Source organism: Calidris pugnax, unplaced genomic scaffold (genome assembly GCF_001431845.1).
Source record: "Calidris pugnax isolate Ruff unplaced genomic scaffold, ASM143184v1 scaffold38, whole genome shotgun sequence".
Classification (NCBI taxonomy): Eukaryota; Metazoa; Chordata; class Aves; order Charadriiformes; family Scolopacidae; genus Calidris; species Calidris pugnax.
Window position 1 is genome coordinate 1,583,094 of NW_015090995.1, and position 24,663 is coordinate 1,607,756.

General features: G+C 48.7%; 1 protein-coding gene across 4 annotated transcripts; it reads left to right on the forward strand.

The window, feature by feature from the left end:
• Positions 1–359: 359 nt before the first annotated feature.
• Positions 360–12,602, forward strand: CYSLTR1 (cysteinyl leukotriene receptor 1). Of its 4 annotated transcripts, none has more exons than XM_014954956.1 (3): positions 360–524; positions 6,509–6,653; positions 9,649–12,602. In XM_014954956.1, exons 2-3 carry the CDS (start codon positions 6,633–6,635, stop codon positions 10,753–10,755), a joined length of 1,128 nt encoding a protein of 375 aa, XP_014810442.1. In that variant the 5' UTR covers positions 360–524; positions 6,509–6,632; the 3' UTR covers positions 10,756–12,602. The 4 variants fall into 4 exon arrangements, with proteins under 4 accessions (XP_014810442.1, XP_014810444.1, XP_014810445.1 ...); XM_014954958.1 differs by having other exon boundaries at positions 9,675–12,602; XM_014954957.1 differs by lacking the exon at positions 360–524 and adding an exon at positions 6,168–6,184.
• Positions 12,603–24,663: the final 12,061 nt, after the last annotated feature.

Here is a 24,663-nt window from a genome sequence, read left to right on the forward strand (position 1 = left end):
GATTTCACAGCAGTTCTAACAAAACCGGGAGCATTTGATATAATTTCCCAGCTCTTGATAAACGAAGCCTCCAGGAATGGGGAAACGTTCTGTTGTTTCTGCCTGAAAATGTCACCCCCAGAGTGACACTAAACATTTCTCATTTCTTGACTAGTATGTCTGCAGTGTGACTTGTGAAATAAGAGATAGAGCTTAAAGAAAGCTCTATCTCACCCATCTACTGAAGTACTCACTTGTTGCATGTACAAAACAGGAAGAGGAAGCAGCAATTGGCTCTATCAGGACAGCATCTCCTGACAGGGTGGCTCTTCTATTTATTGCAGGTTGACATGTTGGAACCGGGCAAAAACCCAAGGAAACCAAGCTTTTCAAATCAGCAGTCCAAAAGCCTTGATGATTTCTTCAGCTTCATAGGATGGCAACCTGCAAGAGACTGGGAATCCCTGCCTGCCATCAAACACACACGGCAAGACCAGGAGGTGTTCAGCGTCTGGTAAAGCCAATCCCGTAATTCCTACAGAAAGGTAAAAATTCAAACTTTATCTTTTACAAAGACATATGTGGTGTTCTTGTACAGAATACATGATTGCACGTGGGCCGGTTGTCATGGCTTGCTGAGGTCCTTCACTAGCTGAACTACAGCAAAAGGATGTCTCTGGGTCGTTGTCGGGAGTTTTGGCCAGAGAAGCCCATCCTTTCATTCTGCACAAGGTGAAAGGATCAGAGCAGGTTAAAGGGTCCTTAAAAGCCCTACTCCCAGAAATTTTCCCCTGCAGAATACCCTGCCATGGCTGCTCCAAAGACCTCTCCAAACCCAGGTGTGAAGTCAAGGTGGATCAATCCAGGAGAGAGTGGAAGCACCCCGAGTTGTGGGAACATCATGAAGCACTTTGGCTGCAGCACCCCAGGGAGGCTGCGGTGGGGGCCACACACTCTGTCCCACTTCTCAGAAAAGGCAATAAAAACTCTCACCCTTTGGTTTGTGTTTTAAGTGGAAACCACATGAACCCTGTCTTCTTCTATGAAACAGAAACAACGTTGTTCCCTGACTGGTATCTTCTGTCATTTCCCAAATTAGTCACATTACTGCCTCCTTCTGAGAAGAGAGACTTCTGCCTGTCAAAGAACAGCATAATTCTCCAAATATTTAGGCTAAGAGTGAAGGAATTGTTTAAATGCTGTCTCTGCAGCCATTTCTGGTAGTAATTTATTTAATTTGTCTCGGGAGAGCAAGTGCTTTGTTCCAAAAAAAAAAAAACCCCAAAAATGCTAACTAGAGACAGTGCTGAAGATATTATACCATCTCACCCAGCTTTTCACCTTCTCTCAGTCCTCGTTTCCAGAGCAGCTAAGTAAAAAGTTGTATTTGTGGTAAGATATGATCAAGAGCTTCATGGTCCGAGAGAGTGACAAGGGCTGAGGTTTTCTTCACACAAAGTTCCCTGGCTCCGTTTTTCTCCCACAAAAAGCAGGGGAACAGGGAGCTTCATTGGCTGGATTTGAGCAGCTTCTCGCAGCTGCTTTTAAGGGCCACAGATATTAACATCAGCCCTTAAAAAAACCAAGTGGAAGACAGGACCAGTGCTGGAACTGTGCCATCAAGTTTCCTTGACCGGTCTGGGAACAAATGGAGATAGATCCTGTAGGGTCTAGGTAACAATAAGGGATGGTCCTCTGGAGAAAGAGGTCCTCACTGGGTGAGGACCATTGCAGGAACTGTTGTAACGACAGCAGAGCAGAAAACGGATGGCCTGTCCTTGGCAAGGAGCAAAATTAGTTTTCCAAATAAGGCATGACATCTGCAAACTTGACGAAGGAGGGAGACAAACCCACCTGACCCTGGCTGCTGATACCATCGTTTCTCAGTGTGGTTTTTTGTCACCCATGTCTGGCTTTTATATGTGCATGTTCTTGTTGCCATCTCCTCCATCCTTTGCATAGGGTGTTTGAGGGACACCGCACTGATGGCACTTCCTTGCTGTGTCTTTGAGTCAGCGCTGAGTCTCCTGAAGATCTTCCCCTGTACAAACTGGGGGAGCAGAGTCACTGTGACCTGTCCCACCAAGCAGCACCAGCCATCCCTAGGGACAGTCACCCACGGCTGACGAGGTCTGTTTTCCCCTCTCTTGGGGCAACAAGTCTGTGTGCCATGGATCCAGCCTTTCCCTGGAGTGCAGAGGTCCCCGCAGTATGTGGAGGTGTCAGGGCTGGCCACGCTCCAGCCACCCTTTCCAGAGGATGAAAGGTTTCATCCAGCTCCTCATAGTGCAGATATATTTAGTGAGTACCCCACTCCTGCCCCTGATTATCACTCCTGGCCTCCATTAAACACAACATGTCTTCTTGGCCTTGTTGTATCAGAGCTGCAGTTTGACCTTCTTTTAGGATCCCAGTGAGGAAATCCTTCCCGTACCAAAACTCTGGCTCTTCTGCCAGCTCATCTGGAGCAGCAGCAGCCACCTCCTTGATCCCACTCTAACCTCAGTCTGACCTTGCAACTAGAAATCTTCCTGTTCTTGAGACTAAATGGCAGAAAAGAAAAGAAGAAGGAACAGGGGAAAAAAAAAAAAGGAGAAGAGGAATCACAAAACTAAGTAGCAAAAAGCAGAAGGAATAGCAAAAAAAAGAAAGTACCAAAAAAAAGCAGAAGGAATGGCAGAATGAAGTAATACCAATATGTGCACCACAACTAAAGAACTGCCTTCACTGCACAGGAGATTATAGGCGGTGCAATGGGTTGCCCAGTCTTGGAGGCTCTTGGACCTCCATCCTTGGAAGTCTTCAAGACCAGGTAGGATAAAGCCCTGAGCAACTTGGCTTGACCTGGTTTGAGCAGGAGGTTGGACTAGAGATCTCCTGAGGTGCCCCCTAGCCTGAATTATCCCATGATTTGACTGTTCCTAATATGCTGCCAAGTGGTTCCTGGGAGATGGGCAGCCTTTTCTGTGCACAGGGTAGGTGAGGAAGGCAGGGAAGGCTCTCAGGAGAGGCAGATGGATGAGCTGTACTTAATTGTCACACACCTTGGCTGTCCATAGAAAATGGTGCAAAAGAGAAACTGGCAACTCCACTGCACCATGGCTATGTCTGAAATGCAAGTCTGCACGTTCTGGCTGTGCACAAGTGCCAAAGACCCACAACGAGAGTGCAAATTGCTGGGTTTGACAGCAGAAAAACCTTCTGGGGCACACCAGGACGGAAGAGATGCAAGCAAAAGAGAAAGAAAAGAAGAGCTGGCTTTGCAGCTGGAAGGAAGGAGGCACAGCTGCAGTGCTCAGCACTGCAAAACCTGCAGGTGTAATTCCAGTGCCAGGTGGACAAGGACTTTGGCATTATATTAGCCCGTCTCCAAGCTTTTGCTTTCCCTATGTGATGTAAAACAGTGAGGAAGGGACAAAAAGAGACTGGTAAATAGTAGCTTGCAGTGACACTTAAAACACACAAGTGCAAAACCAGAATTGTGCAGCCCAGGCAGAACCTGCCATAACACAGTCTCCAAAGAGACCATCATCCATGTACCTTCTACAAGAGCAGATGCCAACGTACTATTGTTCTTATTTGTGACTCATTCCTGGAGAGCAATAATGAGTTTATTGACATGGTGGCATCTATTTCATTCTTAACCATCTATTTAAAAGGTTTGAGGTGGCAAAATGTGTAATCAGTGCTCTCCAGCAGCCTTCTCCCAGCAGCTGCTCAGCTCTGTGCCCTTCCAGCCCTCCCAGCACAATGTTTGGGTGCCATCTCTTGACTTCGGCTCTGGCACAGAGCCCTTTTGCTCCCACCCACCTCTGGGTTGTGTTTTTGGGCTCCATTCCCTACCCCGGGCCAAGGCTTTGGTTTTCACCTAGCTGATACTGAGCTGGGATCAACGCTCTATTAATGAGAAAAGAAGGGTTTGGGAAGCCCTGGGGCACAGGCATCACTCCCCAACCATCCGTAGGGGTTGTTTAAATGTTATCACCCACTGTTGTGCCAGAACTGAAGATGCAGAAGCAGCCTCCAAGAAAGCAAAGGGATGGAAGAACATCATGAATGGTGCTTGCACCAAGCCCCTCCCTCTGGAAAGAGCCAGTGCTGACTCACATGGAGGGGCAGCGGGGTTCGAGGGGCTCATGTGGGAGTCAGGACTGGAAATAACCCCTCTTCTTCCTCCCTGTCTGCCCCATCCCTCCCCAGCCCTATGGTGGGATGGGGAGAGCAAGCCCTAGAGCGGGAACGTTTCCTTCCTACGCTGAGCTTTCCGAAATAACAGCATGGGATTTTTCCCACTGAGCAGAAAATGGCCAGGAATGTCCTCACACGGGGACAGGGACAGGCAGGTAGTGCCGTGGGAACAGGAGGACGTGGAGAGATGTACGTCCTGTGAGCAGAGATCACAGGATCTCTGGATTTCTTTTTTTTTTTTTTTTGCCTGCCGCTTTTGGAAGTTAATCCCGAATTCTGAGGAAGAAGTATTTACTCAGTACTGTTATTTCCCATGAGAAGCAAAAGCTTAAGTTACTACCAGAAGTCTGTCTGTTGGAAAGAAAACGGACTGTGGAAGAAAATCACCTTTCCCCATCCCAGATGAGCATCAGAGCTATTCCTGAATCATCACAGTGTCTCTACGTGACCCTCCTTTTCCAAGGAAGGGCTGGCAGAGACCTCTGCCCAGCCTGGTCCCCCACATGGATGGGGGGGTGCGAGGCTAACAATGCTGCAGGGACAGTCCAAACAGCTCTGCTGGTGTCAAGATCATCCCAGCTGTACCTTTGGGAACCTCAATTTTGCTGAAGGGAGGGTGATGCTACCTCTTCAAGGTCAGGGCAGGGGCAAAGTTTGCCCCTGAGTGCAGGAAAAACCTCATTTGCACTTGCCCTTCTCGTGATGCTGTCAAGCTACCACTGTTTCCCAGTTGTGTGCTTCACTGCCTTGGATCCCATCTCGGGGGGAACCTTGCAGCCAGCCTGTCCTCACCCACCTAGAGAGCACTTAGGTCTACAGAAGCTCCTAAACGAGCCATCAAAATGGAGCTAGAGCAGAAAAAATGGCTCAAAATTTGTCCACGTGGTCATCCAGCCACGCAGCACTGCATAAAGGCTGTGGCAATGCAGGTGTCTTTTCAGCAGAAGCATCTGGGGTCATGGGTTACACCACCTGCACATTGAAAAGACTTCATCTGGGGACACCAGCATCCTGGGGACAAGGTTGTATTGGGGGACACCAACACCAGGTGGGTGCTAGGAACCAGGCATGTAGATGAGGGAGATCAAGAGAAGTGATTCTGCCCCTCTGCTCTGCTCTCATGAGACCACACTTGGAGGACTGCATCCAGCTCTATAGCCCCCAACATAAGAAGGGCGTGGACCTGTTGGAATGAGTCCAGAGGAGGCCACGAAGATGATCAAAGAACTGGAGACCCTCTGCTGTGAGAGGTGGGGTTGTTCACTCTGGAGAAGAGAAGGGTCTGGGGAGACCTTAGAGCCTCTTCCAAAACATAGATGGGCTACAGGAGAGATGGGGAGGGACTCTTGATCAGGGAGTGGAGTCATAGGATGAGGGGTTTTGAACTGGAAGAGACGAGATTTAGATTAGATATTAGGAAGAAATTGTTTGCTGTGAGGGTGGTGAGACCCTGGCCCAGGTTGCCCAGAGAAGCTGTGGCTGCCCCATCCCTGGAGGGATTCAAGGCCAGGCTGGATGGGGCTTGGAGCAACCTGGTCTGGTGGGAGGTGTCCCTGCCCAGGGCAGGGGTGTGGAATCTTTAAGGTCCCTTCCAACCCCAACCCTTCTATGATTCCATGAGGACAGAGGTTCTTCACGGTGAGTTATCCCTGGGGGGCTACCTGAGACCCTCCACCGGCTGCGAACTGGAGGCATCCCCGCGTAGACAAACCCATCCTCTAAAAAAGCGCTTCCGCGGGTCCCCGCAGAGGAGGTGACATCTCTGCATGTGCCCGGAGAAGAGGAGAAGCCACCGGTTCCCCCATCCCGGGGACTTCCACCCCCTCATCCCTCCGCCTTCGGGACGCAGAGCTCCCCCCCACCGAGAAGGAAGCGGGAGGGGTGGCTGGGGGTCCCGGGGGACCGGGGGGGTCCCGGTGTGGGGCGGTCCGGGGGCGGTCCGGAGGCGGGGAGAGCCCTGGACTTAAAGGCGGTGGCGGGGCGGTGCGGGGAGAGCTGCGCGCCCGGCTCGGCTGCGGTGAGTCCTCGCCCGGGGGTCACCCGTGGGTGGGTGGGTGGCGTGGACGGGGGCTCCCCGGTGGCTGCGGGGGGTGATGCGGGTGCGGGGAACCCCGCGGGTGCGGAGGGGACGGGAGGGGACGGACAGTCGCTGCCTCCGGTGCCCGCGGGAGTTGCGATGTCCTGGGCGCAGGGAGCGGTTTGCAGTCGGGCTAAAATACCTCACCGGGCTCGGTTCTTAGCCCTTCGTACTAATGAGCTGGGTCGTTAATTGGCGTCCGCTGCTTGCTTCCATTAGTCATTCTGTTCCTCTTTGGGAGGCTGAGCTCTCTTCCCCTCGCAGAGGGGAGTTTGTATTTGTGTTTCGAGGCTGTTCCTACGACTCTTCCACCCAAGGCTGAACTCGGCGGGTGTCGGCGCTGAGCGTCCCTGGGGCTGGTGGTGCTTCACGTCTGAGCTTCAAACAAATGCTCCTATCTTCTCTGGTGGTATGCTTCTTGATGCTATAATTACACTTAGTATAATCAACTCAAGTAGAACCCGCTATAAATCTCGCTGCGCTGCACGAGGGACGGAGAATAAGAGTTATTTAGGGTTTTTGCGTAGTTTGGGATGCTTTTCTCAGCCAACTGCTCCCTCACGCTTGTGTACATTCCTGGTGAGCTAAATTCACCAGCGCCTAAACAAACGGTTCAGCGAACCATGACTCTACAAATAAAAAGTAGCAGAAGTGATATTTGTCTTCAGTTCATGATGCAAACTTGGTCTAAAGCCTCAGCGAGGAAATGGTGTTCTGTGGGTTGTTTTTTTTTTTTTTTTTTTGGTTTTATACGGTGGCCGGGCCCCCTTCCCGGGGCGCGTCCGCTTTTTTTTCGTGGTGTTTTTTTTTTTTTTTTTTTTTTTTTTTTTTTTTTTGGGTTGCGAGGAAATTGTTTTTTGTGGGTTTTTTTTTTTTTTTTTTTTTTGGTTTGATAGATGAATTTCTCGGTATGAGGCTCTCGTACTTTAGCAGTCCACTTCAATGTTGTACTCATCAGGTTTCCTTTTGGATTCAAAAGATACTTGAAATTAGGTTTAGAAATATGTCAGATGCCAGGTCTCAGTCATTTTTTAGACAAATACCTTGCGTGGTTGTTCGCTATGTGCAAATAGCACTGAAAGACTGAAATTTAGTCCCCAAAGGAGGTAAAGAGTTCATAATCCAGCTCCATACTATTTAAGAAGTCTCCACAAATTAGGCGCAGAGATTAAATAAGGAAGTTTGTCTAACGAGCAAATGATGGGCTGGGAAGTTTCCCAGTATCTCTTGGTTCTCTCTTAGGCGGAGTGGCTAAACTGGCAGGAGGGAAGGGAAATCCGTGGTGGCAGGGAGGTGGCAGTGCCTTCTGCAGGCACACGTTGCTTGTGCCCTCTCCAAAGGTGCAGGGGAACCCACCCAAAAATGTGCTGTCGGGAGACCCAGGTTCTGCCCAGCTCCCCCCGTGCTCCTGCACGTTTCTCCATCTGCAGCCCAGTTTGTCCCATTTTCCCCCCGTTCTTCATACTGATCATAACCTCCTGGAGGTGCAGGCAGATGGAAAAAGCCTCAATGTGCAAAAGATCATTCCGGTCTATTAATCTCAAACATCTTGATTGTGTTTGGGTTGGGTTTTTATTTTATTTTTTTTTTAACGTCTGAGAAAGAACTGATATTTGACTCCTTGGTAAGTTCAGACACTTTATCTATATGAGCTTTCATGAGATAATCATTGAGATGATCTCAATGTGTTCTTGCAGCGCGGAGCATGGTTTTGCTTGGCAGGTCTGCTTGCAAGGCATTCACCCAGCAGTAAGAGTAATGGCTGTTAAGAGCTTCGTCACCTGCATCAGATTTTCTTGACGGATAAAAACAAGGAATGGGAATCATATGGCTCTTTCCAGAGAATATTGCTCTGCCTGCTGCTCCCGAGCAATTGGTTAAAATCAGACTGATGTTACCACAAACTTAATTTTAGTTCTATCTTAGGTATTTTTCAAACGTTATTGGAGTGATGCTCTTTTTAGAACTTGAGCCTCAAGTTTGAAGGGAAGACCTCAGACAAGCGAGGATGCCAGTGGTGAGGGTGGGAGGCCAGATCTCTCAGCATCTCCCACGGGACCTAGGGCTCAGTCTCCTCTGCACGGCTCCACCGGGGCAGCAACTCCACGTCACTGGCTGGTCTTTGCAGAGCTGGGGTGGCTGGAGCCACGAGAGGCTGGTGGGGGCCATCTCTGATGTTCCAACCCATGCTGAGCTTTCCATTGTGAGGAGCCCAGGCTCGTCCAAGCTGGGCGAGCCACCACCAGAACCAGGCTGCTGAGAAGTGGCATTTGTGGGGTGGGAAGAGGACACAGCTGCAAACTCACTGCCTCTTTTGCAATTAGCGCTTCTAGATAAGCTTCAGTTACGCAAGCTAAGGTGAGCTGTAAGTCATGATGTACAATACACTGATCTACCAGGTCTGACGGTCTTGAGTTGAGTCTTGGCTGCCTCTTCTGGCCAAAGACATTTGTGCAGTCCCACGGTTGGTCGCTCACACATCCCTTGGTGGCCACAAATAGCCCAAGGGGGAAAAAATATCCTCTCTTGTGTCAGGTTTTGCCTCCTCTCCTGTCTGGGCCACCTCACTGCTATCAGTGAGCTTTAATGTGTTCTGTGCGTTGCAGATAATAAAAGGATTGTTTTAAGAGTACAAACACCCAAAGAGCTGAAACTTGAGTGAAACCTTGGAAGCCTTGAGCATCCAGCGGTCCTTCCTGTCGGTCAGGTATAATAGGCAATATCTTTTCCAAGACTAGTAATTACACATAGTCATTAACAAAGCAAGTTTAAAAAATGGTGCTACCTGAGAGCAGAGGAGAGCAACGCAGAATTTGGGGAGCTGACAAATGTTGTGCACCGAGCAGCCTCTGGCTTGGAACCATCTTCTACCTTCAGTGCAAAGGATTTGGGGGTTTGTTTAGTTGTTTTTTTAAATAGTTTTCTTTTACTGTTTCAGAGACCACCTTGCAGGCTTTCTCCTGCAGAGACCCGTCCTTGCGCAGGCAGGCACGGAGGGAGGCAGCGTTTGCAGGGTGATGTGGAGAAGGACTGAACAGTCATTAGGGACCCGATCAGGTCTTTATATTTTAATCCGCATGGTGCTATTGCCACCACCATCGTTCCTCTCTGCTGTTTCAATGAGCAGCTACCTTAGTTTGCGAGGAGTTAGAGCTTTTTGGTAATTCAGTGGAAGAAGGATGCTGCCAGGACCAGGGACTTATGAAAATGCGACTCTCATCTTTGCCTCACCACTTGTTGGTACCAGGTTAAGAAAGGTGGTTGTAGTGGACAGTTATAATAGCATGGATCTGTGCAGACCCACATCCCTTCCCACTGTCCTCTCCTAACTGTACAAGACAGGTGATAGAGGTTTTTTCCTCCAATTTAATAGTAGCATTTCATTTTTGTGTGCTGCTTTGCAGGACTCACCCGAGTTTTTCATCCTTAGGCCTGACATTCATCACCAGGTGGAATCAATGCCTCAGCCAGGCAACATGACGGTGCAGTTCGATAACCTGTCGTGCAACCACTCCATCGACGACTTCCGAAACCGAATCTACTCCACGCTTTACTCCATGATCAGCATCATGGGCTTCGTTGGCAACGGCATCGTGCTCTACGTCCTCATAAAAACGTACCGGCAAAAGACAGCCTTCCAGGTGTACATGCTGAACCTTGCCGTGTCTGACTTCCTCTGCGTGTGCACCCTGCCCCTGCGTGTCATCTACTATGTCCACAAAGGGAACTGGTTCTTCAGTGACTTCCTTTGCAGGATCAGTTCGTACGCCTTGTACGTCAACCTGTATTGCAGCATTTTCTTCATGACTGCCATGAGCTTCTTCCGTTGCATCGCCATCGTTTTTCCAGTCCAGCACATCAATTTGGTAACAGAGAAGAAAGCTAAATTCGTCTGCATCGGCATCTGGATCTTTGTCACCCTGACGAGCGCTCCCTTTCTGCAAAATGGGTCGTACCCAGATGGCAACAAGACCAAGTGCTTTGAACCCCCGGAAAACAGGGAGAAGAAAACTCTAGTCGTGGTCCTGGATTTTATTGCCCTATTTGTGGGTTTCATTTTTCCCTTTATTGTCATAACTATCTGCTACACCATGATCATAAGGACCTTACTGAAAAATTCCTTGAAGAAGAACCAAGCTAACCGCAAGAAGGCTGTCTGGATGATCATCATTGTGACGGCCACCTTCCTGGTGAGCTTCACCCCGTACCACATTATGCGTACAGTCCATCTCCACATGCTGGGGCAGGAGGGCACCCGCTGTGAGGACACCATATACCAGAAATCAGTTGTGGTAACACTCCCCTTGGCAGCTTCCAACTGCTGCTTTGACCCGCTTCTCTATTTCTTCTCAGGGGGGAACTTTCGGAAGAGACTTACCACACTTAGGAAGGCTTCTTCCTCCAGCATAACGCAGGCCTTCAGGAAGAAGTTCTCCATAAAAGAGAAAGACGAGGAACCCTTTGGAGAAAGCCATAGGGAGAATGGGAATGCAGCTGTGGCCTCTTCATAAGGAGGCTACACCTTCCCCTAAGATCTCAGATGGGCATCAGAGATCTTGGAACTCTTCCAGAAGACATGATGGAGGCTTGCAAGCCTTCTTCACAGTTAGGTATGTAATAACAGAGGATGGTCCCTGATTTTTATGCTACTCAGTGGTACAGCCACTTCCAGGGATGGGAGGACCCTTCCCCAGGAGCAAGCACTGCTTGGACAAACGCAACCACTTAGCACGGAGGAACCGCCTCCAGTGAGCACCAGAAAACTGTTGATCTGATGATAAACTCGCATAAACTCTCCAAAGCCTGTGTTTGGGCATTTACTTCATGTCACAACTCTACAAAGAGCATTAATTCTTTGAGTCGGTGAGAAATGTAAACATGGCATTTGCTGTATGCGGCGCTCAAGGAACTGCTGACAAATAATGAGGGCAGAGTTTTCACCAGATCTTCAAACAGCCGCTAAATTATTTACACAGCAGAGGCCGGGATAATTCCTGCCCTGCTCCCAACTGAGTCTGCTTCAGATTTCAGCGTTTAAGATGGTTTTGGGTGTAAGACGTGCAGAGTTTGTGCCTGGGTCTGCAAATCCAGGAACCTGGGCTTCAGTCCCTCCCCACCCCCAAAAAGCAGCTCTTCAGACATGCTCCCGTGGGCAGCAGATCTGAATTTCTAGAAAAATCTGTGGGAGTGGATTTAAGTTTCAAATGTGCATTAGGATACCGCAATTTTATTTCAATGGGACTGGTCCTGTAAGTGATGGCTGGAGGGTACGGATTATCACTGCAGTTCTTCAGGTGATTTTACCTAGAAGTAGAGCTCTGGGTGCTCAGGGCCTAGTGCAGGATCAGGTCTGCCTTTCTCAACTATTGACCACATTAATAATTTTTAAAAAAGAAAATAATGCAGAAGTCTTATTTAAAAATAGCTATATATGATAAGTGATCCTGTTCAAGGGTGTACACCTTGCAGAAAAGAGGCGACCCAAGACGCTTGGAAAGATCTCGAGGAAGACCTGGAGATCTCAAGGTGAATCTTATGTAGGTGAATCTTATTTTGAGTACAGTAGGGTGAAAAAACCCTAGTTGGGCTTTGTTTCGTGTGTAAAGCAAAAACTTCCAAATCTTGGAGAGAAGGAAACATTCCTCTGTTTTTCCAGTGAACCCACTGAAAAGTAACGCTGCCTGTCTTCTGCTTGGAGCAAAGCCCAGCCTGAGATGTGTGATCCATCAGGACAGAAATAGAAATTCTTGTAGGATTAGGACTTTTAGTTGGAAAAGTGGTTGATAAGTGAATAGCACGTGTGTTTTGGTGTGGTATTTGTGAAGTTACTTGATGTTATCTTAAATAAAGAAAACCGTTTTAACACTGTAGAATAAAAGTGAGCAAAAGGAGTTTGGCTTGGGGACAGGGGCTGCCTGAGAAATTACCTTGACAGATACCCAGAAGAGCATAAATTCACTCTTTAGACATGGTCTGCATGTCCCTGGGTCAGCAAAAGGCGCTTAAATTGATCTGCAGGTCAATTTGCTGTTCGTGTAGAGAAGAGCTACATTTCCCCCTAAACCCACAGGAGAGCAGAGCTTGTAGCTCCATGATACAACTGTGGACTGCTTTGAGAAAGCCAACTCTCTCCTCTTACAGACTAAAACTTCTTTTCAAGGGTTAGCCCTGAGTGTCACAGCTGTGTCTCAAAGCGTTGAAGGCATTATACAACTGTAAATAAAATTATCATGGAAAACTGAGTTTCAGAATATGCAAAAATAATATGCACATTCACAAATGTTAAAGTATTGTACAGTAAAGCTATATATATGTGGTGCAAAGCATTTTTATTGTACATTAAAAGCATATATATATAATCTCTGTGTGTTGCAAAGCATTTTTATTGTACCAACGGGGTTTTTTTTCCTTTTTCCTTTTTTTTTTTTTTTTTTAATGAATCAATGATTATGGCAAGAGAAATGGCAGTGGGTTTGTGCAATAGGAAAGACTATTCAAAAAGTTTGCTAAAAATTAAATGAAAGTGTAGCAAGTTAAAATTTAACAGTTACAGTTTCCTGTGTCTTAGTCTAAAGTCTCTGCACACAGACTCTTCTTCCCTATGATATATTTTTATCTACACACAGCACTAGAATGTAGTATTCGGGTAATAATAATTTATAATGGCATAACAATAACTTAGTGAAAGCAGCACAGAAGTTGCTGAGAGGAGGACCTGGATGTTGGGGGACTCGCTGGCCCAGCCTCCGGGAGCTGAGTTTGGTCCAACCAAAGAGGCCTTTGCTGTAGCCCAACTTCCCTGGGCTCAAGTCACCGTGAGGGGACCTGTTGGAGCCAAATCACTTCTGGTAGCAACTGGGGTCTTGCAGAGATGAAGCATCCCAACAAAAGGCAGCCGGGACCTCCAAAAATCTGGATTTCCAGGTGCAAAATGCTGGTAAGATCCTTGGAGAGAAGTGATGCTTTCGGTGAGTATGATGTGTTTGGGTGTCTTGTGTGGTCACGTATCATACAAGGGTTCCTGCACAGAAAAGTCTGCTGAGAATGATGTTTTCTACCTGGCTTTTCCCAAAATAGGCACAGGATCTGCAGCAGAGCGTTAATTAGCTAAAAAAACTCCAGCCTGTACCGGTGAGGAGGGAGCTTTTGCCATCGGCTCAGCAGAACCCCAGCTCCAGGCGAGGGCAGTTCTTCTCTGCTTCTGACTTCACCCTGTGACACACCGAAAAGTGCCATCCTGGCAGCAAGTGCCAGGTCCAGGAAAAGGCACCTGGAGAGAAATACGTGCCAAGAAACAGGACCCGTCAACCCTCACGAGGCGAGTTAGAAATTGCGGCGTTTGTATGGGCTTTAAAAAAAATGACAGTGGTTGGGAAGAGGGAGGAAGTGCCATCCCGGGATTGTGTCGGCGTCAGAAATAACTGGGAAATGGAAGTGAGGTGTTGGTTTCTTGCTTGAAACTGGTCTTTTTTTTTTCTGCTGTGATTTATGGTACAATAGTGTCCCCTAGTGCTGAGTTATTCCCGGAGCAACTGCCTGTTGCCTGGTGAGATTTCTTTCTTTTTTGAGACACTCTCTGGTCTCCTCCCCAGTGACATCATCCTGTTTCCTCTGCTCTTGCTCACGCCCGGTTCCCCCTCTCCCATCTCTCTGCCCCAATTTTATTTCATAATCTTCGAGTTTTCCCCTTTCTGGCTCTATCCTGGGTTTTCCCGTCTTCCTGGAGGGATGCTTGGGCTGGGAAGGAGCCAGCCACGGAAGGGGGTCCAGCAGCACCCATCCCCAGGGGACCCCAGCCTTGGTGCTGGCAGTGGGTGAGGTCCCTCCTCCAGCCCCAGGCTCCAACAGCACTGGCCAACTTGGCTAAAAAATGCTGTTTCTCTGGGGAATGGCTGTCCCGGTGCGGAGCTGGGACCTGCAAAGCTTTCCCTGGAAGCTGGTGGTAACTACAACCCATGGGCACCTCATCCTCATGATGGGAGTCCCATCATTTTCTCCCTTCATTTGTCTGGAAAGGTTATGATGGATAGAAGCCAGAATAGCTCTGAAAGAAACCAGCACCCAGGATGAGCTCCTCGCTGTGCCGTTTGGGTGACATACGGCAATAAAATGGCTTTTCCTGGCTCCTACCAAAAGAAAACAAGCGGAGACCCTTCCGCTCTGCGGAGTCCCTCGGGTCCTTAGTAAGGGACAACACAGGATTATCCCGATGGAGCAGGGGAGGAATTGGCTCACGGCTGTGGGTGCTGAAGAGCCAGGCTATGCCTCATGCCAGCCTCTCACTCTGGCACTGCCTGGGTTGGCAAATAGTGCAAATTTCGTGGGTAAATTAGATAAGGTGGGTGCTCGTACTTGTAATGGGGCATCGTTTCTATTTGCTCAAAGATGGAAAAATAACTGGAGCATCCCAAACACTCCCAACCACTGCCCTGTCGTTTCTGTCTCTCTCTGGCTGTGGACATGTTGTCAGTCCTAAGCATTCAAAAAACCTTGAATGAAGCCTTCCAAATCGTCACTTCTTTAATATCGTTTTGGATGTCTCCATCTGCTGTTCAGTGTCTGTGCCTGTAGGGTGCAAGCAGGTACCATCTTCAGGCTTTGCTCTGCAACCTCCACAACTGGACACAGGCTTTTGTGTTCCCCAAAGCAAACTGAGAGTGGAAACTTCTGCTCTGGCCCTCTGATTTTAGCCAGCATTAAGTCAAGCCTCTGAGAAAGTCTACTTAGGGCTAGTGTGTGTTTGTGCGCCTTGCAACCTTCTCATCATTACACGTGGGGCTCAGGATGGGAAGTGTATTCTGTATGCTGAAGTATGAACTGATTAATATTACATTTACTTTAAAAAAAGGGAAAAAAAAAAAGGTGCTTTAACCTACTCTTTTCCCTGTTGGGTTTTACGACTGTGGAGGTGTTGTATCCCCTGGGGATATGAGGGATGTGATGCCTCAGCAGGCAAAAAGCAGGTGGTGCTTCAAGTCAGACTGTGCCTGCTCCCTCCAACAGCCCTTGTCTGGCCAGAGGTTTCACTCCCCTATAGAGGGAAAAAAGGTCCCATCTAAGCCCAAGCACATAACAGTACGTACAACCTGCAGGTGTGAGCATAAGAGGCTGTGGGGAAACCGATCCCTTGTTCTCCTTCCATAGTTTCAGTGCACAAAGAATAGAATATAGATACTGTGGTTTCTGTTTTTTACAAAAATGAGGGGATCTGGTTCTTTTCCCTGTGGGTTGAATAGACACCACCAGCTTCTTCCAGTTAAGTAGAACAAAATGTTTAAATACGAGAGAGAAAAATCTGCATCGTGTATTGATGGAGGCAGTAATCTCTTTTGGCCTTGGGGATTACAGTGGAGCAGATAAAATGCAATTACTTAATGGGAAGATGGGGCAGAGAGTTTCCCTTAGCGAAAAGAAATGCTGGTCTAGCAGACACCCAGGACATGGTGTCTCCCAGACAGACAAAAACCTCTCCCCTTTACCTCGCAGAAGATGGGTTTCAGGATAAACTTCTGGGCAAGCAGAGAGAACCATACGGGCGCTGTTTTGTCTTGGGAGCAGGCTAAAATGTGGTTTTATTTGTGCTTATTTACAGAGAGGGTCCAGAGCAGCCACCTGCTGCCAGAAGCTAACCGCAAACTAGATTTCTGTTTGCAAAAATAAAACAATCTTTTCTGTTTCCAAGAGAACAGTACAAATCTCGGTTTCCAATTAATCCTTTTCAGCAGCTGCTGAGGATGGGCATGCCCCTCCAGCACCCACGTCGCAGCTCACCTGGCTGCCCTCCGCCCCGCCGCCGGGCAGGTGCTGTGCAGAGGGTTTTTCAAGCCAAAAAATCTCTCTCGCTCTTTGCTTTTCTTGATGTTCCTCCTCAGCAACAGTCAAATCGCCCGGCCCTGACTGCAGGGTGAAAGGGCACTTTCTGATTTCTCCGAGGCTGTGTGCCCCCAAACCCCATTAGTCAGAATCGCCGGTTACTTCTGAAAATTTTACATTTTGGGGGAGTTTTTCTGTGATTTATAGCATCATTGAATCATAGAATGGGTCGGGTTGGAAGAGATCTTAAAGATCGTCCAGTTCCAAGCCCCTGCCATGGGCAAGGACACCTCCCACCAGACCAGGTTGCTTAAAGCCCCAGAGCTTAGTATATAGTGTGTTATAGTGTGCTTGAACACACTATAAATCACAGAACATGAAGCCATATTTCTGGTACTCGGTGTCATGTCTATTGTTTAGAAACTTTCACTGGTCTTTTTTCCTCAGGCTGTAAGAATATTTCTTTCTTTTTGACACTTGTGATGCTAAAACTGGGAGTCAGTCTCTTCTCCCAAGTCACAGGCGATGGGACAAGAGGAAATGGCCTCAAGTTGCATCAGGGGAGGTTCAGATTGGAGATTAGGAACAATCCTTACACTGAAAGGGTTATGAAGCCTTGGAATGGGCTGCCCAGGGAAGGGGTTGAGGCACCATCCCTGGAGGTATTTAAAAGACAGGTTGACATAGTGCTTAGAGACATGGTTTAGTGATGGTTTTTATCAGATTTAGTTTGATGGTTGGACTGGGTGATCTTAAAGGTCCCTTCGAACCCAGACAATTCTATGATTCTGTGATTCTAAAATGAGTTGTCATTTGGGTTTTTGAACTCCACACCATTTTTTCCTGCTCCGGGGCCAAATTCCAACACCTCAGGCTGGGAAATTCAGAAACTACGCACAGGGCGTGCATCCACCCTTACTCCGTATGAAGTGTCTTCACATAAAACACTGGCAGGATGTGAGAAGCCAGCAGCCCTTCGGTTTAACATGCAATAAACTCCAAGCACTGGCAATAAAGAGAGATTTCCTGCTCCAAGCAAGGTCCTTTCTGCCCACACTATCCCCAGGAGCCTGGGCACGTATTTTGGGGCTGGAGGGGATGGATGCAACCCACAGGGTATCTCCCACCCCCTGAATCCCCCCACCAGCTGCAACAGGGCACCAAGAGGCTGCAGGTCCCTTAGCAGGAGCTAATTCTCATGCTGAATCCTAATTTACCTTTTTTTTTTCCCCCCCATTTCCACTGTGATCTGACATTAGGGACTTCTTCCATATGGCAGGAGGGAGAACACTGGGCTCTTTATCCTTCACGCACGGCAGCGGAGGGTATGACCTGATTACCAGGGGGGAAAAATAAGCAGCAAAAATGAAGGAGAGTACATCGGATTTTAAAATATCATCAGGGTAAGCAATAAAATGCCTTGGAAACGCTACTGAAAGCAAACCTGAGGGATGAACAGCCCGGCCCCCTGCTCGGGGTTACAAATCCATCTCCTGGCAGTGAGATCAGGAATGAAACCCTTCTTCTCCTGAACTATTAATGGCAGTTCTGCGAGTGGCCACCACGTACAAACAAATATTTGGAGTATTTGCAAACTTCACTTGAGGGTGAAATGTGCCTGCTTCTTTCCTGTCAATGTGGCTTCTTACGCTTCAGAGGAAGCCAGGCTGCTCTTGGAGCAAAGCGAGGACCCTTTGTTAGTTTAATAATATATTCCAGATGGATTTTCACCAGGTTTGGGAGGGGGATTAAAAGGGAGGGGACAGCCAAAACACCCTATTTTGGTCATTGATAAAAACTCTGCTTCCAAGAACGCCGCCGAGTGTCTCTGAAAGGGATGCTGAAGACTAAACAGAGTTTGTTTTCAGTTCAGCCCACTGAAATCCCTTTATTTGTGAGGAGCGCGTCTCCGTGATGCTCTGCTTGACTTTAACTTCAGCGAGGCCCCTGTGACCCCCCCGGGATAAAGAGCAAAAGGCACAGCGTTGCCCTGTGTAACTGTTTTGGGGAATCGCTCTCAGCACAAGGCAGGAGGTTTCTGCAGGTATTTTGTCCAGCAAGTCCATGCTGGAGGTACCCCAAAGGGCTGACTCGAGAGCAATAACTTGGCGAGCAGTTATTGCAAAAGGCGAGTGTGTGGCCTGACCCCCCCCCGTTGAAGAATTGCGTCCATCCCCGGAGTCAGCTGAGGCTTTTATTTCCTTTCTGAGTAACCATCTTGAAATGAGACAGTCCCTACTCTCTGCCCTTTTTCTCCTTCCATGTTACTCACGGCAGGAAGGCTGCTGGAGCGAGGAGCACAGGCTGCTTACGTGAGCGGGGGCTGAAAAACGCTGCAGTGCCCTTTCACCACCGTTTTTCAAGGAAAATGGAATGAGAAGTTCCCCAGAACTGGCCTTGAGCCTCTGCCTCCTGTCAGCAGCTTCTCCTCCCACATGCCTCCGTGTCCTTCATCCCCCCGCCTTACTATGCCAGAGGTTCACAGACCTTCAGAGCTGGATTCTGTTTCTCCTTGCCCTCTTCTGGGTGCTCTGGTGGGAAGGGCATCACTCCAGCTCCCAAACAGACCTAAGCCAGCATCTTCACCCTGTGTGGGAGAACTGGTGGGCCCCAGCTCCAGGCTGACCCCGGGTGCAGTACCCTGCTCCCTACCTGGGCAAAGGAGACCAGCCCCCTGGATGAGGTGGCCCAGAAGACCTGCCCCAGAGAAGATCCACAAGCCGTGCACGAGGTCTGCTCGGTCCCACGTTGAGGGGGACTCAAGGCGGGGGGCAGAGGCTTTGTGCTGAATTCAGGTGGATTTTCTGCTTGGGGATGCAGCGCCGTGACGCCGGTCAGGGTTAATCATATCCTGTGGTAGGAAAAACAGGCCTCGGGGATGTGACCTAATAAAACAGAAGCTCCAAGAAATGGTTGCCAAAGCCCCGGGGACAGATCTGCACATAGAATCATAGAGTCATAGAAGGGTTGCGGGTTGGAAGGGACTTTTATCAGGAGCCTCTTCAAATCTGAGCTGCGCTGCTAATGCTGAGCCGACCGTAGGGTTTGCTTTCACTGCAATTAAACCTAAAAGTAATCATTACACTCTGGGGTTGTTCTGAGGGTCAGCAAATGTCCCCAGGGCATCATTGCAGGCTCTGCGTTGCCGGCTGGTCCGTGGCAGAGGACACCATCACAGGTCAGAGCTGGGCAGGAGAATCGATAGCTGGAGAAAGTGGCACCAGTGACTCAGCCGTGGCATCCACCCAAATTAAATCCCTAAGCACAATAACTCTCTCCCGTGGTGAGAAGTTCTTCTGATGAAATAACCCCAGCTCCTTGCAAACGTTCGGTCCTACACCAAGTTTTACAGAAAGATGAAGGCACCGATCTCACCAGCTTCCAGTGAGGGGTTCCTGAGCTCCTCTGGGGCTGCTGACCCTGCAGCAGGGTTATATATTTTGGTTCTTCCCTATTTATTTCTACTGGCTCTTCCTCTAAAACAACTGTGCTCAAATGAGGAATGTAGCAAGAGATACCGGTTATACTTCATGCTCACGAAGGGCACATTGCGTTGGTAAAGGGACTATTCTTCGTTAGAAGGAAGTTGTGAGAGTTAATTGATAGTCGCAAGAGGAAAAAGGTAGAAATTCAGGGTATTAGGCAGAAAAGCTTTCTCTGTGGTTGTCCTCCTGCACCGAGGCAGACAGAAAGGAGAAAACATCATTGCTGTGGCCAAGCCACCTACAAGGAACCTCTTGAGTTTGATTCGGGTATCTCGCAGGCTTTGTATAACCGAAGTATTCTTTGGGCAGCAACAGAAGGAAGTCATTCAACCACATCACTGCCCCCGCAAAAACCCAACAGTAGTGATAACGAAACGGTAAAGTCGAGAATTCATCAAGGATTCAGACCAGAGGAGCCCAACAGCTGAAGTTTCAATCCCAAATTTAATTCAGTTGCACAAAAAAAACCCAAACACGTAAATACTTCAACTCCGGCTTTCTCTAGAAAACCGGAATCTTTACCAATTACCAGCTTTTTATCCAACCTACAAGATTTTGTCAATGTAAACCATCCATGCTGCACTCGCACAGGGTTGTTGGCAGAGGGAGATCTGGGGCCGTTTGAGAAAACAGTAAATTGGGGGATATTTTTGTTCATTTTATGTTAAACTTCAGGGGCTTTTCTTTAAGTTTGGTGCAGAAACAGCGCAGAACACCATCGCTTTTACCATCCCAGTTTGTGTGAACACCAGTTTAGACTCTTCTTGGATGAAGGGATCTGTATTTAAATGCCCATAGCTTTTAAGATTTTTTTTTTTTTTTTGCAATATTCTATATATAAATACAGACCTACTTATGCAAGGACAGCAGTGAAAAGGCAGTTACACTCTACGTGAGCAATAGACCCCCAGTCTCGGCGAGACATTTTCTCTCCTCCTCTCCCAAAAACATTAGGGGTTGGGGACTGGTAGCAGGTTCTCCTCGGGAGGCACCGACAGCTTTTTGTCCATCGGAAGGAGGATTTTAAAGCCTCAGCCACACGACCTTTAATAAGACGGGGGGATTATTAAAGACCCCTTTTCTGCGTGCCCCCTCGCTGGTGGCACGGCCGCGGCACCCAGCTGGGGCGGTCTGGGGGGAAAGGCTGAAGTAACTGCAGAGAGGGGAAGTGAAAAGCACATTGCTTCACTTCTTGATGAAACGCGAGTCCTGTTGTTCTCTCAAATGCGTGCCCCGTCTTTTTTGTTTTTAGAGAATAGACACTGTGGTGGTTCAGGCTGTGCCGGGACACTCTGCTATGGGGGAATCTGCTCTGGGGCCTCCTCCCTCACCCGTTTTACAACGTGTGATGCTGCTTTTCCCCAGCATCGTCCAGAATGAGCTGTAAGTGGGATGCAAAGCCAAACTTTGCCATTTGCTGGGTTTAATGGAGAGTGCCATTGGCACCAGCCGCGGTGTGGGACCTCCATAGCTGTGTGGTGGCCGGGGAGATGCTCACCCATGGGGTTTGGCTGACCTGCCCCTCTCTAGAGCAGAGTTTGCCTCGGGGTCTCAAATGGGCAGAGAGCAGGTTATCACCCCTCCCGTACAGCTCTGACAGAAAACTGTCCTCCGTTGCTGCTGTACTTATCTCACCCCCGTTATCACAGCAAAAGAGTAACCTCTGAAGAGCTCAGGCTGGTAACTTCCCTGTTGAGCAGGGACCGACCGTTATTACCGGCCTGTGAATGAAGAAGTGAAGCAGCGACCGATGCTGGAGCTCGGGGTCACTCTCAGCCACCTTTCGCCAGCCGAAACGTTCCTCCTGAGCTCACCACCAGTGAAACCATGGTGGTGAGGGTGGTGAGAGCCTGGCCCAGGTTGCCCAGAGAAGCTGTGGCTGCCCCATCCTTGGAGGGGTTCAAGGCCAGGTTGGAGGGGCTTGGAGCAATCTGGTCTGGTGGGAGGGGAGTTGGAACTGGATGATCTTTAAGGTCCCTTCCAACCCAAACCATTCTATGATTCTATGAGACAGAGAAGGTGGGAAGAGGCCAATTTTTTTTTTCTGCTTTCTCATGCAAAAAAAGGGTCCTTATTCATTTTAATAGCAGGTTCTCTCACAAAGCAATCAGCTCCATCAGCCAGACAGCGGAGAAAGACTCCTTATGCAGCTACCTCAGAATATTGCCACTTAGACCTTCTCCTCTGCTCCCTGAGGATGGGAAACTAGATCCATGACAATCTCAAAATGGAGAGCATGAGTCCTGAACAAATAAGTAGATTGCAATAACAGATACAATATGGAGGTTTCCTCGAGGAGCCAATATTTGTATTCTTCACAGCTGCATCTTTTTCTGGTTTGCTTCCTCCCCCCCCCCCTTTTTAGCCTGAAGTGCTCCCAAATGCTTCATGCCATGTGGCTGCTTCTTATTTGCATCAAAGACCTGATTCATCACTGCTCTGCACTCTGGTAGATTACGTATGCTCCCGAAAAGCAGATATCAAATGCTCGTCAGAAGGTACGGTGAGCCTCTTCGGCAGCGGCACGGACACTGGTGAGATGAGGAGGGGACGGTGCTCCAGCTCCAACGTGTCTGCCAAGGGCTGCAGTTGGAAGAGGAACCCCCATCACAGAGCAGGGGCCCCCAGGCCTCCATCAAATAAAAAAAAAAAAATTAAAAAAAACCCCAACAACAAAAAAAAAAGGGAATGGAAACAATAATGAGGAATGGAGTTATTGTAGGAGAGAGCAAGTAAAAGAGGTTGTTTGGGGACAGTGAGGAAAATGCCAGATAGGAAAGAAATAGTGCTCTGAAGAAAGACAATGGAGAAATCGAGTGAAACAATTGCAAACCCATGTGAAAAGGGAGCAGGGAGATGGCTGATGGCAGGCAAGCAGTTTTCCATGAAGGTGCTGCAGCTTTGCCTGCTCCCAGCACACACGGCTCAGGGGATGCAAATAAAACTCTCTGGTGGAGCCGTTAAATCAAAACTTTGATGCTGACGTGATGCCACGAGGGAGACAGTTTTGGAATCCCTAAAAGTGAAGAGGGGGGAGTTAGAAAATGGGCAGCAGCTGGAAAAAGGAGTGAAGCTGCATCACCTGATGGAAGGTAGGAAACCTGCACCACGTGCCCAGCAGGAAAGAAAAATACACCAACAAAGGGAAGAGCATCACATTTCACTTGACATGAAAATGTTTTCGGATTGCATCAGCCCTTTACTGCTGGTCGTTCACCTGAAGCTCATCCAGATATGACATTTAAAACAAGTTAAAAAATAAAAAAAAAAATAAATCAGTATTTCAACAACTAAAGTTCCAGCCTTTTGTCTGATGAAAAAAAATCAATTCCAAATGTGGAAATTTCAATGCAGACTATAATTTTGTTACAATTCAGATTTATTCTGCTTGCTTTCTTTCCTTTTTGTCCTTCCCCTCTCTGTTCTTCAGAAATTGGCTGCGATGCTTCTCTCTTGCTCTCCACGGACCCTTTGCAGCTGAGTCTCATGCAGCAGGAAACGAGCCCCTGCCCTGCTCAGCTCGGGGAGTGAACCTGCTCCTTCCAAATCCTCTGTCTTTGGGATAAAAACACAGGATACTGGTGCTTAAGCATCTTGCAAATTTTATCTTCACGCCAAGCGACAGTAGAGCATGTTGATGATGGCTTTTTAAACATTGTCAGTTGAGTTTATAAGAGCTAGCGGTGAGCTACAGCAAGGACAAGCATCCTCTAGCTCTAATGTGTTTAAATGCTGTTTTTTTGAGCATTTCTGAGGATTCAGCTACTCTGATTACTTAGAACTCAAGACCAGGCTGGATGGGGCTTTGAGCAACCTGCTCTGGTGCGAGGTGTCCCTGCCCAGGGCAGGGGGGTGGAACTCGATGGTCTTTAAGGTCCCTTCCAGTGGAAAGGGACCATTCTATGATTCTAACTATGACTATATTCATGTGAGGCCAGGTGAGCAGACCCGACTTGGCTCTGCTGGCAGTGCCACCAGGTCGGCTGAAGAACTGCCTCTGTATTTACCTCGGGGAGAGACTCCCTGGATTCTTCCCACCGCTGAAATGTCCAACACATCTCCCGTCTGCTCTGGGGATGCTGCAACACCAGGGAGAGAGGCCAGGACCAGCTCCCTTCTGCGAGGAAAAGCCATTTGTGAGGAGACCACCATCTCCTTCAGCCGGATGGTTTTGCTCTGGAGCAGAAGGTCTGGTGCCACGTTGTGTGTGCTTCCCCTGGCATCTGCTTGGGCCTGCCTGTTCCCAGCGCTTCATTGCAGCATGGAGTTCTGCAGCCTATTTGGCTTTCTTTTTATTATTTTTTTGCTTCTTGGCTTGGGGAAGAGTTATAAATTTATAAGTAAACACAGCTAGTGTTTGGAATTAGACTAAATGGGAGATTTGATTCCTATCTGGGGCCTTGCTGAATAATTCGAGGAGCAACTGAGCAGAAAGACCTTGCAGAAGGTGGTGAAGGTGTGTGGGAGAGACTGGGTAGGTGTCCCACAGCCACCTCCTCCCGTGGTGGTGCCACACAAGAGCAGCAGCTCCAGGCTGGAGCCAAGAGAAGTCAGCAATGACAGCCCCGCTCCAGGCTCTCCGATGAGGAAAGCGCTGGTGCTCGGGCAGTGTTCAGGGCCATGGCCGCCAGAGAGATGGTAAAGGAGAGCTGGAAGGTGCCATGGTCCCCTTGGGCAGAAGGCTGAGCACCTCCTAACCTTGCATACACTTCTCCAAGGCTCTGCAGAGCCACCGGGACCGGTCGCTATGAGCAACCTGACAAACAGCACTTGCCCCCAGACTCTCATGGCTCAGCAAAGAGCAAATGTTAATGAGTTAATTGCAGGGGCCAGGTTCAGCAAGGAGTCAGAGCTGCTGCTAAGTATAAGCAGGATAAGTTTGGATAAGGAGGGCCAGGCAGCCGAATGCTCCCGGCTCTTGGCACCTTCAGCCTCCAGGGATCCTCCCAGCTCTGAAAAAGCCCTTCCTGCTGCATTTCCCCCTCATTTCAAAAGCAGCCGGAGTGCAATAAATTTGCCACAGCTGATCAGCAGCCTGTGTAGAGTGCCAGAGGCGTCGTGCTGCCTTTCAGGGCTCCCCAGCATCCTCCGTCGTTATTTAGGGGCATCCTCTGGTGGCGA

Excerpts from the sequence above, each read along its gene's own strand:
- CYSLTR1 (XM_014954956.1), top strand. The coding sequence starts at position 6,633 with ATGCTCCTATCTTCTCTGGTG. Across the intron at positions 6,654-9,648 it reads TGCTCCTATCTTCTCTGGTG|GACTCACCCGAGTTTTTCAT; the intron begins GTATGCTTCTTG and ends GCTGCTTTGCAG.